General features: G+C 39.9%; 1 protein-coding gene and 1 pseudogene across 4 annotated transcripts in view; one reads left to right on the top strand and one right to left on the bottom strand.

Moving 5' to 3' along the window:
• HSF2BP (heat shock transcription factor 2 binding protein) overlaps positions 1 to 16,445 on the bottom strand; it is a 157,116-nt gene that overhangs the window by 101,829 nt on the left and 38,842 nt on the right. For all 3 annotated transcript variants that reach the window (XM_053565014.1, XM_053565013.1, XM_053565015.1), the window contains 2 exons: positions 12,993 to 13,125; positions 1,384 to 1,501 (listed from right to left, as the gene is read on the bottom strand). In XM_053565014.1, the coding sequence (XP_053420989.1) occupies positions 1,384 to 1,501; positions 12,993 to 13,125 (251 nt within the window). The remainder of the gene's footprint in view (positions 1 to 1,383; positions 1,502 to 12,992; positions 13,126 to 16,445) is intronic.
• Positions 13,865 to 15,587, top strand: LOC128567641 (glycylpeptide N-tetradecanoyltransferase 1-like; annotated as a pseudogene). Its single transcript, XR_008374906.1, has one exon. The product of XR_008374906.1 is annotated as a glycylpeptide N-tetradecanoyltransferase 1-like (transcript).

Here is a 16,445-nt window from a genome sequence, read left to right as displayed (position 1 = left end):
ACAATTAGACAGGGGGAAGTAAAAGTAATATGAAATCAAGCAGAAAGCAGAGGGAGAAGATGAGGGGCAAAAACCCACCTAATTGGCTCAGTGCCCATAGCTCAGCTATTAAGGTGCAGGCCACATACACCGAGGCTAATGGGTTTGAACCTGGCCCGGGCCTGCCAAACAACGACAACTACAGCAAAAAAATAGCCAGGTGTTATGGTGGGCACCTGTAGTCTCAACTACTTGGGAGGTTGAGGCAAGAGAATCACTTAAGCCCAAGAGTTTGAGGTTGCTGTGAGCTGTGACACCATGGTACTCTACTAAGGGCAACATAGTGAGACTCTGTCTCAAAAAATAAATAAATAAATAACCCACCTAATGAGTATAATGAACATTATTCAGGTGAAAAATACATTTGCAGCACTGACTCAAGCCATGTATCAAAAACATTTGTACCCCCTAAATATTTTGAAATTCTTTAACAGTGCTCCAAGAAATCAAAATACTTGGAATGAATGGCATGAGAGGCAGAACCCTATGATGTCCCCTAAGATTTCCTGCCCAAACCCCTGAGACTATAAATATACCACACCGTGATTATGTTGTTATGTGGTAAAGGGGATTCTGTGGATGTAACTAAGGTTCCTAATCAGTTGTCTTAGAGTTAATCAAAGGAGTTTATCCAGGCATTACTAATCTTGGCTGGCTGTAGAAAAAGAAGTCCAAGAGATTCCAAATGCAAGAAGGATTCAAAGAGCTATTATAGCTAGAAGATGGAGCAACTATGAGAAGGAATGCAGTCAGCCCTAGAGGACAATCAAGCCCCAAGGAAATAGGGACCTCAGTCCTACAAAAGCAAGAAAGGACCCTGTCAATAAACTGAAAGCAGGTGGAAGCAGATTCCTTCCCAGAGTCTCTAGAAAAGATCCCAGTTTGGAAAACATCTTGATTTCAAATTTCTAAAACCCTAACCAGAGAAACCAACCTACTCAGATTGCTGACCTACAAAACTATGCAATAATAAAATGGGTATTGATTTAGCCACTAAGTTTGTTACACAACCACAGAAAATGAATGCAGATTTTAGTACTTGGAAATGGAGTGCTACCATAACAAATACTTAAGTTTATTTTTAAATCATTAATACTTAACTCCAAAGCATCACATGACAGCATTTGCAATCCACTACTAACGTGATTGCATTCCTTTTTTAAATTTCATTTTTCTAACATACTACTTAAGAGATAATATAACCCTTAAATTCTCAAGGCACTTTATTTCTTCTGCTCTTTAAAAACTATTGTCAAACTAACTGTGCTTATGAAAAGAGGTCCAATCAGCATATTCTAACTAATACATAAATAGACATTAACTTTTTAATACTATCCACCATACACTTTGAGTTTGGTGCACTGTCCTGGCTTCAAGTCTCCCAAGAGCTGCAATATGGTGTCCAAGAGCACACGACTGGAGTTAACCAGGAATTCACGGCCACACGCAATGGCAGCAACATCTGCAATAGACAGACAGACAAGGCATGGGGAGCACTGTTACTGCAGGTGACAGTGTGATTATACTGGTTTTCATCCACCAGTATGAAATGAATTAGCTCCCGGGTCCTAACTTCCATACTCCTTGTTATGGTCTGAGTAGTTTTTTCCAAAACACTTCAAAATCTATAATATTTTGTCCAAGACATGGTATTTGTTGCTATTTTTCTCCTAACAAACTTAATGAAAACACATTGGTGTTTAAAAAATGGTATTACCCACTGAGCTAAAAGCCCAGAAAGAGGAACTGACCACCAGGAGAATTATTAAAACACTGTGTAATGTCCAGGATGGCCAGCAAACACCTCTGCAGTGGAATATAAATGTTTTTTTCAGCTACCATGCTGCAGAGTAGCAAATTAAACAATTAGGACAAGCCAGGTGCAGTGGCTCATGCCTGTGAACCTACCACTCTGGGAAGCCGAGCTCACAGGTTTGAGACCAGCCTGAGCCAGAGCAAGATCTTATCTCTAAAAATAGCTGGGTGTTGTGGCAGGTGCCTATAGTCCCAGCTACTTGGGAGGCTGACACAAGAGAATTAACTTGAGCCGAAGACTTTGAGGTTGCTGTGAGCTATGACACCACAGTACTCTTCTGAGGGCAAGAAAGTGAGACTCTGTCTCAAAAAAGAAAAGGACAATTAGGGCAGTCAAGGTCCAAACATAAGGTAGGAGCTGATCACCTTATCTGGGACTGGGAAACCTGTAACTCACTTTCAATCCTGTGAATACAGGTTGATCACTCCAAATCCAAAATCCCCAAATACTCTAAAATCCAAAACTTTCTGAGACCTGACATGATGTGCAAAGGAATGTTCAGCGGAGTATTTCGGGTTTCAGATTTTCAGATTAGGGTGCTGAATCACTATAATGCAAGTATAACTCAAGTCCAAAATCCAACAAAAATCCAAAATCTAAACCACTCCTGATTTCCAAACATTCTGGATGAGAAATACTCAGTATCTTTCATTTGCTAATAACTTTCAGAGACAACACAAAACTAAAATTACATGAGGTCAGAAGAAAGAGTATGAAAATCAATTCTGAAAAAAAATTTTTCTTCTAAATGTTATGTCCTTATTGTGGATCACCAAGTATGTTTCTTCGTACCTGAGACCCTGCAAATCAGTATGGAGACAAGACCAAATAATTGCACCAGCTTCTACAGGCAGTGTGGCAGTTACTGCTGTTCTACCAACACTCAAAATACCAGTAAGGACCCAACAATGATCCAAGTGCATTTGTGTACATGTTTACAAAATTTTTTTTTTTAGTTAGATCTAACAATAGGACATGACTCAAATGGACTAAGTGACTAAGATTCCTAAGTCAAATGATTAGGTTAGGTGGAAGAAAGATAGGGAAACAATATTCTTGCCTGTTTCCTGTTTTTAATGGGAAAGCTTTTAATAATTCACAGTTATGAGAGTTATTCTGACCTGTTCACTCACTTCTCTGCCTATGACTGGTTACTATATGATTACAGAATACAAAATTTAATCTGTGCTACCAGATTAGCTTCACGGTATCAGACATTGACATTCTGATTTATTTCTACCTACCTGGGCTGAGATGGACCAAGAGAAGCTAGTCTCCTGACAGATTTTTTTTCTCATTTCCACTTGGGTTTCGCATTTTGGCTTCACGACTGGTAATATGTCATTTGGCATATAATTTCATAATGACCATAATTTTGTTGACCCTCTTTGTTCAAAGAATTTTAACCTCATAACTACATTTTCCAACATATGACTCTTTCTAGTTGCCATAGTTTGGATGTTTGCCCTGGAAACCTCATGTTGAAATTTGATCCCAAATGATAGAGGTGGGCCCTATGGGAGATGTTAAGGGCAAGCAGGTAAGGATCCCTCATGAATATATTAACACCCACTCTGGGAGTTGGGGGTGGGAAATGGTGAGTTAGAGCCCTAAGGGTGGCTCTATTAGTTCCCAGGAAAGCTGCTGCTATTAAGAAGAATCTGGCATCTCCCCTCTATCTTGCTCTTCTCCCCAGTGTGATCTCTGCACACAGTGGCTCTCCTGTGTCTTCAGCCCTGAGTGGAAGCAGCCTGAGGCTTTCATCAAATGTTGAATCTTCCAGCCAGCAGACTGCGGAGCCAAATAAACCTTTTTTCTTTATAAATGACCGAGCTTCAGGTATTCATGCAGAGGTCCTCAAACTTTTTAAACAGAGGGCCAATTCACTATCCCGCAGACCGTTGGAGAGCTGGATTATAGTTTAAAAAAAAAAAAAAAAAAAACTGTGAACAAATTCCTATGCACACTGCATGTATTTTATTTTGAAATAAAAAAAAACAAAACAGGAACAAATGCAATCACACCGCCTCATGTGGCCCGTGGGCCATAGTTTGAGGACCCATGAATAGCAACACAAATAGATAAAGATATTAGTTTTACTACAGAAATATTTTAGGGAAAAATGAAGCAATTACATACCTGACATCCTAAACAAACAGAAGGTAAATTCTGGGTAACTTTGGAGGGAAAAGCTGTATTCAGGTCAGTATAGTAGAACATACACTGAAACCCAGCAAAGAAACTTAAGTCCTAGCTATGGACTTCAGTGGCCTATCTCCAGGGATAACTACCTAGGGAACCATGCCTCCTCATGTTCAGACACTTGGGTAGACCCTTGACACATGTGACTCACTCATCAATAATAGAACGCAGGTAGAACTGATGCCCTATGCCTTCCGAGGCTGGGTAGGAAGAGGCCTTATGGTTTCCATCTTGGACTCTTGCTACTTGCCATAAGATCCCTAAGTTACTATGAAAGAAGTACAGGCCCCTGAGGTTGTATAATGAAGAGGCCATATGAAAAGATCACAGGAGAGAAGCCCTAAGACTATCTGAGAGAAGAGAGAATGCCAACTCACTGCTCCCCAGAAATTTGCGTCATCCCAGATGAAGCCCCAGATATTGGCCAGCAATAGAAAATTGTAGACTTGTGAGCAAAATTAATGTTGTTTTAAGATTTTATGTTTTGGAGTCCATAATATATCATTAATATATAATCATTAATGAACATCATTAATATATCCCTAAAGAAAAAAATAACAGAACAAAAAAACATTATCATAGCAGCAACATAATCCAACACACCAGATTTATTGGTAAATGAAGTCCTGTTCATATATCTAGTATCATAATTGTAAATATCAATCCTGTATTTCATTTAATATTGATACTAAAGCACAAACTACAACATAAAATAAATGTGAATCAATTTCACATTGATGAACGCAGATAGGTGCAGTATTTGCTGATCTTTTGGAGTTAATTCACATTTCTTTTATGTCACGTTTGCCTTCACTATTGGTATCTACTGTCTGGTGTGCTTGTGACTCAATGCAAGGCCTGCAGAACTGATTTGTTGTCAACCACCATAAGCAAAGGACCCCCCGGCTTAATTTCCAGTGAAAATAGTTTTGTTCTAAGTTTATTTGCATTAAAATAATTTATAAATATTTCTAGAGATAAGCATAGTAATTCCATAATTTAAGAAATGAATCTGGTGTCCATTATGTATGTTGAGAAAGATACACAGAATGAGATGTATTATATCTAATACTTTTGCTTTGGATTGAAATAATTTCATCTATTTTCAGCAATAATAATAATAGTAATAGGGTACTGGCATGATGATAGAAATATAAATCAATAGATCAATTGAGAGTCCAGAAATAAACACTCATATTTATGGTCAACTGATTTTCAACAAAAGTACTAAGATAATTCAATGGAGAAAGGATGAAAGAATAACCTTTTCAACAAATGGTACTTCAACAATGGAAATCTAGCCAGGCATGGTGGCTCACGCCTGGGAGGCTGAGGTGGGTGGACTGTCTGAGCTTAGGAGTTCAAGGCCAGCCTGAACAAAAGCAAGACCCCATCTCTACTTTAAAAAGGCAGGGGGGAGGGGGGAACCCCTCAGTGCCTGTGGCTAAAACAGCTAAGGCACCAGCCACATACACCTGAGCTGCCAGGTTCGAATCCAGCCCGGGCCCGCCAAACAACAATGATGGCTGCAACAAAAAAAAAAAATAGCCAGGCATTGTGGCGGGCACCTGCAGTCCAGCTACTTGGGAGGCGGAGGCAGGAGAATCACTTGAGCCCAGGAATTAAGAGGTTGCTGTGAGCTGTGATATCACAACACTCTACCCAGGGCGACAGCTTGAGGCTCTATCTCAAAAAGAAAAGGAAAACGAAAACTAACCAGGCATTGTGGTGGTTGCCTGTGGTCACAGCTATTTGGGAGGCTGAGGCAAAAGGATTACCTGAGCCCAAAGTTTGAGGTTGTTGTGAGCTATGTATGACATGACAGCACTCTACCCAGGGTGAAAGAGTGAGACAATATCTCAAAAAAATAAAAAATAAAAAAACACTAACTGAATATCATTTAAAAAACCAATGGACATCCATATGTACACAACTTAACTCAAAATGGATCAAAGACTTAAATGTTAAGAGCTATAGCTATAAAATTCTTAGAAGAAAACATAAGAGTGTATCTTCATAACCTTGAATTAGACAATGGTTTCTTAAACACAGTATCAAAAGCACAAGCAACTAAAGAAAATATAGAAAACTGGACATAATCAAAACACCTCCCACAGAGCCCACCTCCAACATTGGGATTACATTTCAGCATGAGACTTCATAGGACACTGTCAAGAAAGTGAAAAGACTGTTCACAAAATGGAAGAAAAAGCAGGCATTTCTTCTTTTACTGGGCTTCACTTTATTGTGCTTCATAGACACTGTGTCTTTTACAAATTTAAAGTCTGTGGCAACCCTATGTTAAACAAATCTATCAGCACAATTTTCCAACAGCATGTGCTCACTTCCTGTCTCTGCATCACACTAGTAAGTCTCAAGCTTTTTCAACAAACTGAGTGCAAAAGGAACATAATTCAAAATAATAAAGAGCCACCCTTAACATTATACAAATGGAGAAAAACTGAAAGTCTTTCCTCTAAGATTTGGAACAAGACAAGATGTTTGCTCTTACCACTTTTATTCAATATAATAATACTGGAAGTCCAAGCCAGAGTAATTAGGCAAGAGAAAAAAACAAAGGGATCAAAATTGGAAAGGAAGAAGTCAAATCAGATTTGTTTGCAGACAACCTGATCTTATATTTAGAAAAATCTAGACTCCACCAAAAAAAGTTAGAACTGATAAATGAATTCATTAGAGCTACAGGATACAAAATAAACATATAAAAATCAACAGCATTTCTATACACCAACATGAACTAGCAGAAAAATCAATAAAGCAATCCCTTTCACAATAGCTACAAAAAAAAATAAGATACATAGGAATAACTTTAACCAAGGAGATGGAAGATTTATACAAGGAAAACTACAAAATGCTTATGAAAGAAATTGAAAATGACACTAAAAATGGAAAGACATTCCATGTTCATGTACTGGAAAAACACTATGAAAATGATCATACTACCAAAAGTGACCTACAGAGTCAATGCAATCCCTATCAAAATACCACTGATATTCTTTACAAAAATAGAAGGAACAGTCCTAAAATTCATATGAAACCACGAAGACCCCATATGGAAGCATCACACTGTACGACTGCGAAATATACTATAAAGCTATCATAACCAAATCAGCATGGTACTAGCATAAAGACACATGAATCATATAACAGAAGAAAGGACCAAAATATGTATCTATACATTTACAGTCACTTAATTTAAACAAAGGCATCAAGTACATACAAAGGAGATAAAATAGTCTCTTTAATAAATGGTGCTGAGAAAACTAAATTACCACATTCAGAAGAAGGAAACTAGACTCCTGCATCTCACCATATACAAAAATCAAATAAAAATGGATTAAAGACTTAAAAATCTAAGACCAGAAACCATAAAACAACTAGAAGAAAACATTGGGGAAATCCTCCAAGACACTGGTTTGGGCTCAGACTTTTCATTTAAGACCTCAAAAGCACAGGCGATCAAAGCCAAAATAGATAAATTGGATTATACCGAGCTAAAAAGATTCTACACATCAAAGGAAATAATCAACAAAGTGAAGAGTATACACAGAATGGGAGAAAATACTTGCAAACTATCCACGTGATGAGGGATTAATAATCAGAATACATGTATGAAGAGATCAAACAAAATAAAAAAAAATAATAATCCAATGGGCTAAAGATCTGAATAGACATGTTTCAAAAGAAAACGTTTTATGAAAATATGCTCAACATCAGAGAAATGCAAATCAAAACCACAATGATATACCATCTCACCCCAGTTAAAATAGCTTTTACCAAAAAGGCAGTAACACTTTGCTGGTATGGATGTGGAGAAAGGGGAGCCTCTGAACACTGTCAGTGGAAACATAAATCAGTACAGCCACTATAACAACAGTGTGGAGGTTTCTCAGAAGACTAAAAATAGAACCACCCTATTATCCATAACTCCCACTACTGGGTATTTATCCAAAGGAAAAGAAATCTACTTATCAAAGAGACATCTGCACTCCCATGTTTTACTGCAGCACTATTCACAACAGACAAGATCTAAGTGCCCATCAGTGGATGAATGGATAAAGAAAATGTAGTACAGGGAAGCGCCTGTGGCTCGTGGGTAGGGCGCCAGCACCATATACCGAGGGTGGCAGGTTCAAACCCAGCCCCAGCCAAACTGCAACAAAAAAATAGCCAGGCGTTCTGGTGGGCTCCTGTAATCCCAGTACTCAAGAGGCTGAGGCAAGAGAACTGCTTAAGTCCAGGAGTTGGAGGTTACTGTAAGCTGTGCCACCACGGCACTCCCCTGAGGGCGATAAAGTGAGATTCTGTCTCTAAAAAAAAGAAAGAAAGAAAGAAAATGTAGTATAAGGCCAGGAATCGTGGCTCCCGCCTGTAATCCTAGCACTCTGGGAGGCAGAGGAGGGTAGATCGCCTGAACTCACAGGTTCGAGACCAGCCTGAGCAAGAGCAAGATCCCATCTCTAAAAATAGCCTGGTGCTGTGGCAGGCACCTGTAGTCCCAGCTACTCAGGACGTTGAGGCAAGAGAATCACTTGAGCCCAAGAGTCTGAGGTTGCTGTGAGCTGCGACATCACAACACCCTACCAAGGGTGACAAAGTGAGACTCTGTCTCCAAAAAAAAGAAAAGAAAATGTAGTATATATACACATTGGGATATAATTCAGCCATAAAAAAGAATAAAATCCTATCATTTGCAACAACATGGATGGAATTGGAGGTCATAGAAAGACAATACTTCATGTTGTCACTCGCATACGAGAGTTAAAGAAGTGGATATCATGAAGATAGAGTGTAGGCTGGTGGTCACCAGACAGGCCAGGAAGGGCTGACGAAGAGGGGGATAAAAAGAGGCTAAGTGGGGGCAGCACCTGTGCCTCAGTGAGTGGGGCACCAGCCCCATATACCGGAGGTGGTGGGTTCAAGCCCAGCCCCGGGCAAAAACTGCAACAACAACAACAACAAAAGGCTAAGTGGCACAAATACACAGCTAGAAAAACTAAGACTCAGTGCTGGATAGATCAGTATAATTAACAATAATCTATGGTACATTTCAAAATATCTAGAAGAAAATAATTCAAAAATGTTCATAGCATAAAGATAAATACTTAAAGTGATGCACATCCCATTTACCCTGAGTTGACCTTTACACGTTATATGAATGTATTAACGTACCATACTCCCAAAATATACATATATCAATTTTAAAAAAAGGAAAAAAATAGGCAATGGACTTGATTAGATATTTCTCCAAAGAAGAAATACAAATGGCCAGTAAGTGAGAGATGTTCTCAACATCATTAGCCATCACAGATATGCAAATCAAAATCATAATGAGAGAGTGCTTTATATCCACCAGAATGGTTATAATAAAAAAGATAAAGAGAGTTGGCAAGGATATAAAGAATATAAAGGAGTGCAGCCACTGCGGAGAAGAGTCCAACAGTTCTTCAAACAGTTAAAGCCTACTATATGACAAACAATTTCACTCCTAATTAAATATCCAAGAGAAATGAAAATGTATGCCCACACAAAAATTTGTACACAGACGTCTATAACATCATTATTCACAATAACCAAAAAATGCAACAACCCAAAGGACCATAAATTGATGAACAGACAAAATATGGTACATTTATACCATATAATAGTATTCAGCCATGAAAGGAATAAAGCACTGACACAGCCACAATGTCAATGAATGCTGCAAATATGCACAATGAAATTAAAAAGACACAAAAGATCAAAGAAAGGACCATATATTACATGATTTCATTTATACAAAACATCCATAGCAGGCAAATCTATAGAGACAGAAAGTAGACTAAGGGTTGCCTACAGCTAGAAGATGCCAGGATTGGGGGGGGGGGGACAATGTATAAGGTAAGTAAGGTTTCTTTTTGAGGTGATCAAATGTTTTAAAACTGACTGCGGTGATAGATGCACAACTATATGATGTACTACTAAGCCATCAAATTATTAACTTTAAATTGTTGAACTGGACTGGGTATGGTAGCTCACCCCTGTAATCCTAACACTCTGGAAGGATAAGGTGGGTGCTGAGCTCAGGAGTTCAAGACCAGGCTGAGCAACAGCGAGACCTTGTCTCTACTAAAAAAAAAAACAGACACCTATAGTCTGAGCTACTCGGGAGGTGGAGACAAGAGGATCACTCAAACCCAGAGTTTGAGGTTGCTATGAGCTATAACTCCACAGTGTTGTACCCAGGGTGAAAGAGTAGAACTATGTCTCTAAATAAATATGTAGGCCGGGCACAGTGGCTCACACCTGTAATACAAGCACCCTGAGAGGCCAAGGTAGGTAGACTGGCTGAACTCACAAATTCAAGAAGCCTGAGCCAGAAAGAGCCCTCGTCTCTAAAAATAGCCAGGCATTGTGGCAGGCGCCTGTAGTCCCACCTACTCAAGAGGCTGAGGCAAGAGAATCATTTCAGCCCAAGATTTTGAGGTTGCTGTGAGCTGTGACACCACAGCATTCTACCAAGGGAGACAAAACAATACTCTGTCTCAAAAAAAAAAAAAAAAAAAAGAAAGAAAAAAGAAAGAAATAGTTGAACTGCATGGTATGTGAATTATATCTCAATAAAGCTGTTTTAAAAGTAAAATAATAATAGAAATATAATCTTCCCATTCAGGGACTACTTAGTCCCTATTGCTCATCCTGGACTTATTTTCTACAAACCTCTTATATGCAGCAATAACACTGCACTGTAATTTTTGAAAGAGACACGAGCAACCATGTACAGTTCCGCTAACATTAATATTACTGTCCTTGTTGTATTGTTTGGTTTTTGTTTCTTTCCATTTGCCTGGGCTCATAAGGCCAGGTGTGGTGGCTCGTACCTGTAATCCTAGCACTCTGGGAAGCCAAGGCGGGTGGATTCCTTGAGCTCACAAGTTCAAGACCAACCTGAGCCCATCTCTACTAAAAATACAAAAAACTGAGGAAAGAGGATGGCTTGAGCCCAAGAGTTGGAGGTTGCTGAGAGCTATGATGTCACCATAGCACTCTACTCAAGGCAACAGCTTGAGACTATTTCTCAAAAAAAAAAAAAAAAAAAGAAAAGAAAGAAAGAAAGTAAAAGGACTCATAATTCCTTGTACTACTTCTTGCAATCACCTAGCACTACCTATTTTTAAAAACCTAATGCTTGGCCAGATGCAGTGGCTCATACCTGTAATCCCAGAACTTTGGGAGGCCAAGGTGGAAGAATCACTTGAGGCCAGGAATTCAAGATCAGTATGGGCAACATAGCAAGACCTCATTTCTACAAAAATTAGCCAGGTATGGTAGTGTGTGCCTGTAGTCCCCGCTACTCATGAGGCTGAGGCTGGAGGAGGATCACTTGAGACCAGGACGACAAGGTTACAGTGAGCCATGATCAGGCCACTGCACTCCAGCCTGGATAAGAGAGTGAGACCCTGTGTCTTAAAAAAAATTTTTTTCGAGCCTAAGAGTTTGAGGTTGCTGTGAGCTATCATGCCATGGTACTCAACCCTGGGGCAACTGAATGAGACTGTCTCAAAAAAAAATTTTTGTTTTTTTAATTTTAAAAAACCTACAGTCAAGAATATGGATTCATCTAAGATTTGTGAACAAGTAACAAAGTAATTATTCCCTGTTTCACCATAGCATCTAACCTAAATATCATGCTCTCTTCATGACACCTTAACTCAAATTCTTTGCATGAACAGAGTGGTTCTCGGGTTATTTTTAATGTCCTGTTGAATATTTACAATGTTTAAGGTAATCAGAGCAGTATTACCATTCCACCCTGGAGATGAAGAAATATAGTCCAGGGACTTTTTACATCCTAGGAAATGAACAAACTGGGCCAAAAATCCAGACCCTATTATGTAAGAACAATGACTATGGAAAAGAAATAACATTTCAATGCTTAGGATACAATAAACTATGAAGAGCTATGCCATTCTTTTCATCTTTCAAGTCTTCAAAGAGAGACATTTCATAAGGTTATAGCTGCCATAAATAATGATTCCTCTGATGGATCTGTACAAAGTGAATTGAAACATTCTAAAAAGGGTTCACAATTCTATGCCATTAAGAACATCTGTGATTGGGGGCGGTGCCTGTGGCTCAAGGAGTAGGGCGCCGGCCCCATATGCCAGAGGTGGTGGGTTTAAACCCAGGCCCCGGCCAAAAACCGCAAAAAAAAAAAGAACATCTGTAATTCACGGGAAGAAGCCAAAATATCACCATTAGCAGGAGTCTGGAAGAAGCTGAATTAACCCTCATGGATGACTTTGAGGGTTTCAAGACTTCAGTAGAGGAAGTAACCCTAGATATGGTAGAAATATTGGATGAGGAGTTGCTTCTTATGGATAAGCAAAGAAAGTGGTTTCTAGAGACAGAAATCTATTCCTGGTAAAGTTGCTGTGAACACTGCTGAAATGACAACAAAGGATTTGGAATATTCCATAAACTTAGCTGATAAAGCAATAGCGGGGTTTGAGAGGATTGGCTCCAATTTTGAAAGAAGGTACACTGTGGGTAAAACACTATCAAACAGCATGTCATGATACAGAGAATTCTTTCATGAACAAGTCAAACTTCACTGTTGTCTAATTTTAAGTAATTGCCAGAGCCGATCCAACTTTCAATAATCCCCACCCTAATCTGTCAGCAGCCATCAACTTTGCAGCAAGATTTTCCACCAGCAACAATTACTACTCACTAAAGGCTCTGATCATTAGCAGTAATGTATTTTTAAATTAAGGTATGTGTATTTTTTTAGACATAGTGCTACTGCATACTTTAATAGACTACAGTATATAGTACAAACAAAACTTACATGCACTGTACTGAGAAACCAAAAAAAATTTGTGTGACTTGCTTTATGGGGGTAGTCTGAAACTAACTCACAGCTTATACTTACTTGTTACAATTCCAGCCAAAGCAAAAACAAACTGATTTTCGTCTGAGTTGAGCTCCTTAACATCACCATCCAGTGACTTCACAAAACTCTCCATTGTTTGACCAGTGATGTTGAAAAACTTTAAAGCTTTATCCTGAAAGTTTAGAAACGAAAGTGTTATACTTTCTCAGATACCAGTGTGAAAACATTTTAACTTTTAAGTTTTTTTTGTATTGGTATCCCTTTCTTTTTTTTTTGGTTTTTGGCCAGGGCTGGGTTTGAACCTGCCACCTCCAGCATATGGGACCAGAGCCCTACTCCTTGAGCCACAGGCGCCGCCCCAGTGTGAAAACATTTTAAAAAGTACCGTATACAGAAGAAAAGACTCCAGTTTTAATTACAGAAGCAATAATGTAGTATTCGTTCATTAAGTTCCCCTTGAGGATGAATTTGTAATATTTCATGTTTGTAATCCCCAGATCCTCCTGAGGCTGAGATGGGAAAATCACTTGAAGCCAGGAGTTAAAGACCAGCCTGGTCAAGACAGCCAAGACCCCATCTCTAAAAAAGCTAGACATGGTGGCACACACCTGTCGTCTCAGCTACTAAGGAGGCTCAGGTGGGAGGATCCCTTGAGCCCAGGAATTTGAGGGTATAGTGACCTAAAATCACACCACTACATGTTAGCCTAGGCAACAAAGCAAGACCCTGTTTCTTAAAAAAAGAAAAAAAAGTTCTCACTGAAAAGAACAAAGAAAAGCAGCTTGAAGGTACATGGAAGCAAGAAAAATTACCCAGAAGACTGATAAAATATATATTTGGGAAACAGAACAAATGTACAACAGGACAAAGCACTGGGATGAATCCACTCAAAGTACAACAGAGGACTCAAGATGGCAGACGAGAATGAGACAGCAGTGAAGCCACCGGCACCTTCGCTGCCGCAGATGACGGAAGGGAGCGGAAACAGCCATGAACACTGCAGCGACTGCGAGAACGAGGAAGATAACAGCTACAACCAGGGTGGTTTGAATCTAGCCAATGACACTGGAGCCAAAAAGAAGAAAAAGAAACAAAAAAAGAAGAAAGAAAAAGGCAGCGAGACAGATTCAGCCCAAGATCGGCCTGTATCCTTGCCAGCAGAGAGGATCCAGGAAATACAGAAGGCCATTGAGCAGTTGTCGGTGGGTCAGGGACCTGCCAAAACCATGGAGGAGGCTAGCAAGCAAAGCTACCAGTTCTGGGATACGCAGCCTGTCCCCAAACTAGGCGAAGTGGTGAACACCCATGGTCCTGTGGAACCTGACAAAGTTAACATCCGGCAGGAGCCCTATACTCTACCCCAGGGCTTCACCTGGGATGCCTTGGACCTGGGAGACCGTGGTGTGCTGAAAGAACTGTACACCCTCCTGAATGAGAACTACATGGAAGATGATGACAACATGTTCCGATTTGATTATTCCCCAGAATTTCTTTTATGGGCTCTCCGGCCACCCGGCTGGCTGCCGCAGTGGCACTGTGGGGTTCGAGTGGTCTCAAGTTGGAAACTGGTTGAGTTTATTAGCACCATCCCAGCGAAAATCCATGTCTATGACACAGAGAAGATGGTAGAAATTAACTTCTGATGTGTACATAAGAAGCTGCGGTCCAAGAGGGTGGCTCCAGTCCTGATCCGAGATAACCAAGTGGTTCACCTGGAGGGCATTTTCCAAGCTGTTTACACTGCCGGTGTGGTACTACCAAAGCCTGTTGGCACCTGCAGGTACTAGCATCGGTCCCTAAACCCATGGAAGCTGACTGAAGTGAAGTTTTTCCATCTGAGCAGAAATATGACCATGCAGCGTACCATGAAGCTCTACCGACTGCCAGAGACTCCCAAGACAGCTGGACTACGACCAATGGAAAAAAAGGACATTCCAGTAGTGCACCAGCTCCTCACCAGGTACTTGAAGCAGTTTCACCTCACGCCAGTCATGAACCAGGAGGAGGTGGAGCACTGGTTCTACCCCCAGGAGAATATCATTGACACTTTCGTGGTGGAGAATGCAAATGGAGAGGTGACGGATTTCCTGAGCTTTTATACGCTTCCCTCCACCATCATGAACTATCCAACCCACAAGAGTCTAAAAGCTGCTTATTCTTTCTACAATGTGCACACCCAGACCCCTCTTCTAGACCTCATGAGTCATCGATGCCCTTGTTCTCGCCAAAATGAAAGGGTTTGACGTGTTTAATGCACTGGATCTCATGGAGAACAAAACTTTCCTGGAGAAGCTCAAGTTCGGCATACGGGACGGCAACCTGAAGTATTACCTTTATAATTGGAAGTGCCCGCCCCAGCATGGGAGCAGAGAAGGTTGGACTGGTGCTACAATAACCAGTCACCAGTGAGATTCTGGATAAAGCCACTGAGAATTCCAACCAGGAAATGGAACCCCACAAATTGGTCCGATTTTCACAAATGTGAGAATCCCTGGCAAAGGGAACAGAGCTGAATCGGCTTTACAAAACCACCAGCGAACTTGACAATTGTATTGCAATGGCGTGGGCTGCATGATGTCACCTTTGGCCGTGTCTCTGGTCTCCCTGCTTTCCAGTTAATCACATCTTCATGCAGCCGTGATCAAGGGAATGTAACTGCTGAAAACTAGTTTGTGATTGGCATATTATGGAGTTAACAGGTGAATAATAAAAGTATGTATATTATATATATATATATAAATTTAAAAAAAAAGTACAACAGAAATACAGGAGAACCTCCAAAGTTGACCACTTCTCTACATTGACCACCTCCTTAAGCTGAACTAATTTTCATGGACTGGACATGCACCACATGTACTCAGTTGAATACTGACCTCTCTATATTGACCACCTTGTAATGTTGATCACTTGGATTGTATAATTTACTCTCTATAACATGACCAGCTGAGGTCACTTTATACCAAGGAGTAGAAGGTGTGGGTTTTAGTTGCATTTTCTTTTTCTTTAGTGTATGTTCTTTTTTCATGTTTTATTATTATCATGTATTGAATTAGGCCTAACGTCCTGTTGTTTGTCATGTGTTGTGGAAGATTTTTCAACGGGAGAGATTTATCTGAATTATAGGTATATCCTGTAATTACAGAAAATTTTACAGATAATCAAGACAAGATGGCCCAAAGAAAAAGAACTCAAAGAGCTGACACTGAAGGAAAAGGTTGGCCTTCTATATTTTCTGGAAAGCAGCACCCAAAAAGAGGTGGCAGAACATTCTGGTGTTAGCAAGGTCAGTTAGCAACATCCAGAAATGTAATCATCCAAACATGATTTCTTGGAGAGATATGGTAAGGAAAGCAGAGACCTATAGCAGAGACTTACCTTAATAAAGTCAATAAAGCCACATTATGCTGGTTCAAACAAATGAGTGCAGTTAATGCCCAAATCTCCAGGCCAATGCTCCAAGAAGGTGCTAAAAATATTGTATAGGAATTCAGA

The sequence above is a fragment of the Nycticebus coucang genome, chromosome 16, assembly GCF_027406575.1.
Source record: "Nycticebus coucang isolate mNycCou1 chromosome 16, mNycCou1.pri, whole genome shotgun sequence".
NCBI lineage: Eukaryota > Metazoa > Chordata > Mammalia > Primates > Lorisidae > Nycticebus > Nycticebus coucang.
Note: the sequence above shows the minus strand (reverse complement) of the source record. Positions and strands in the feature narration are given on the sequence as shown.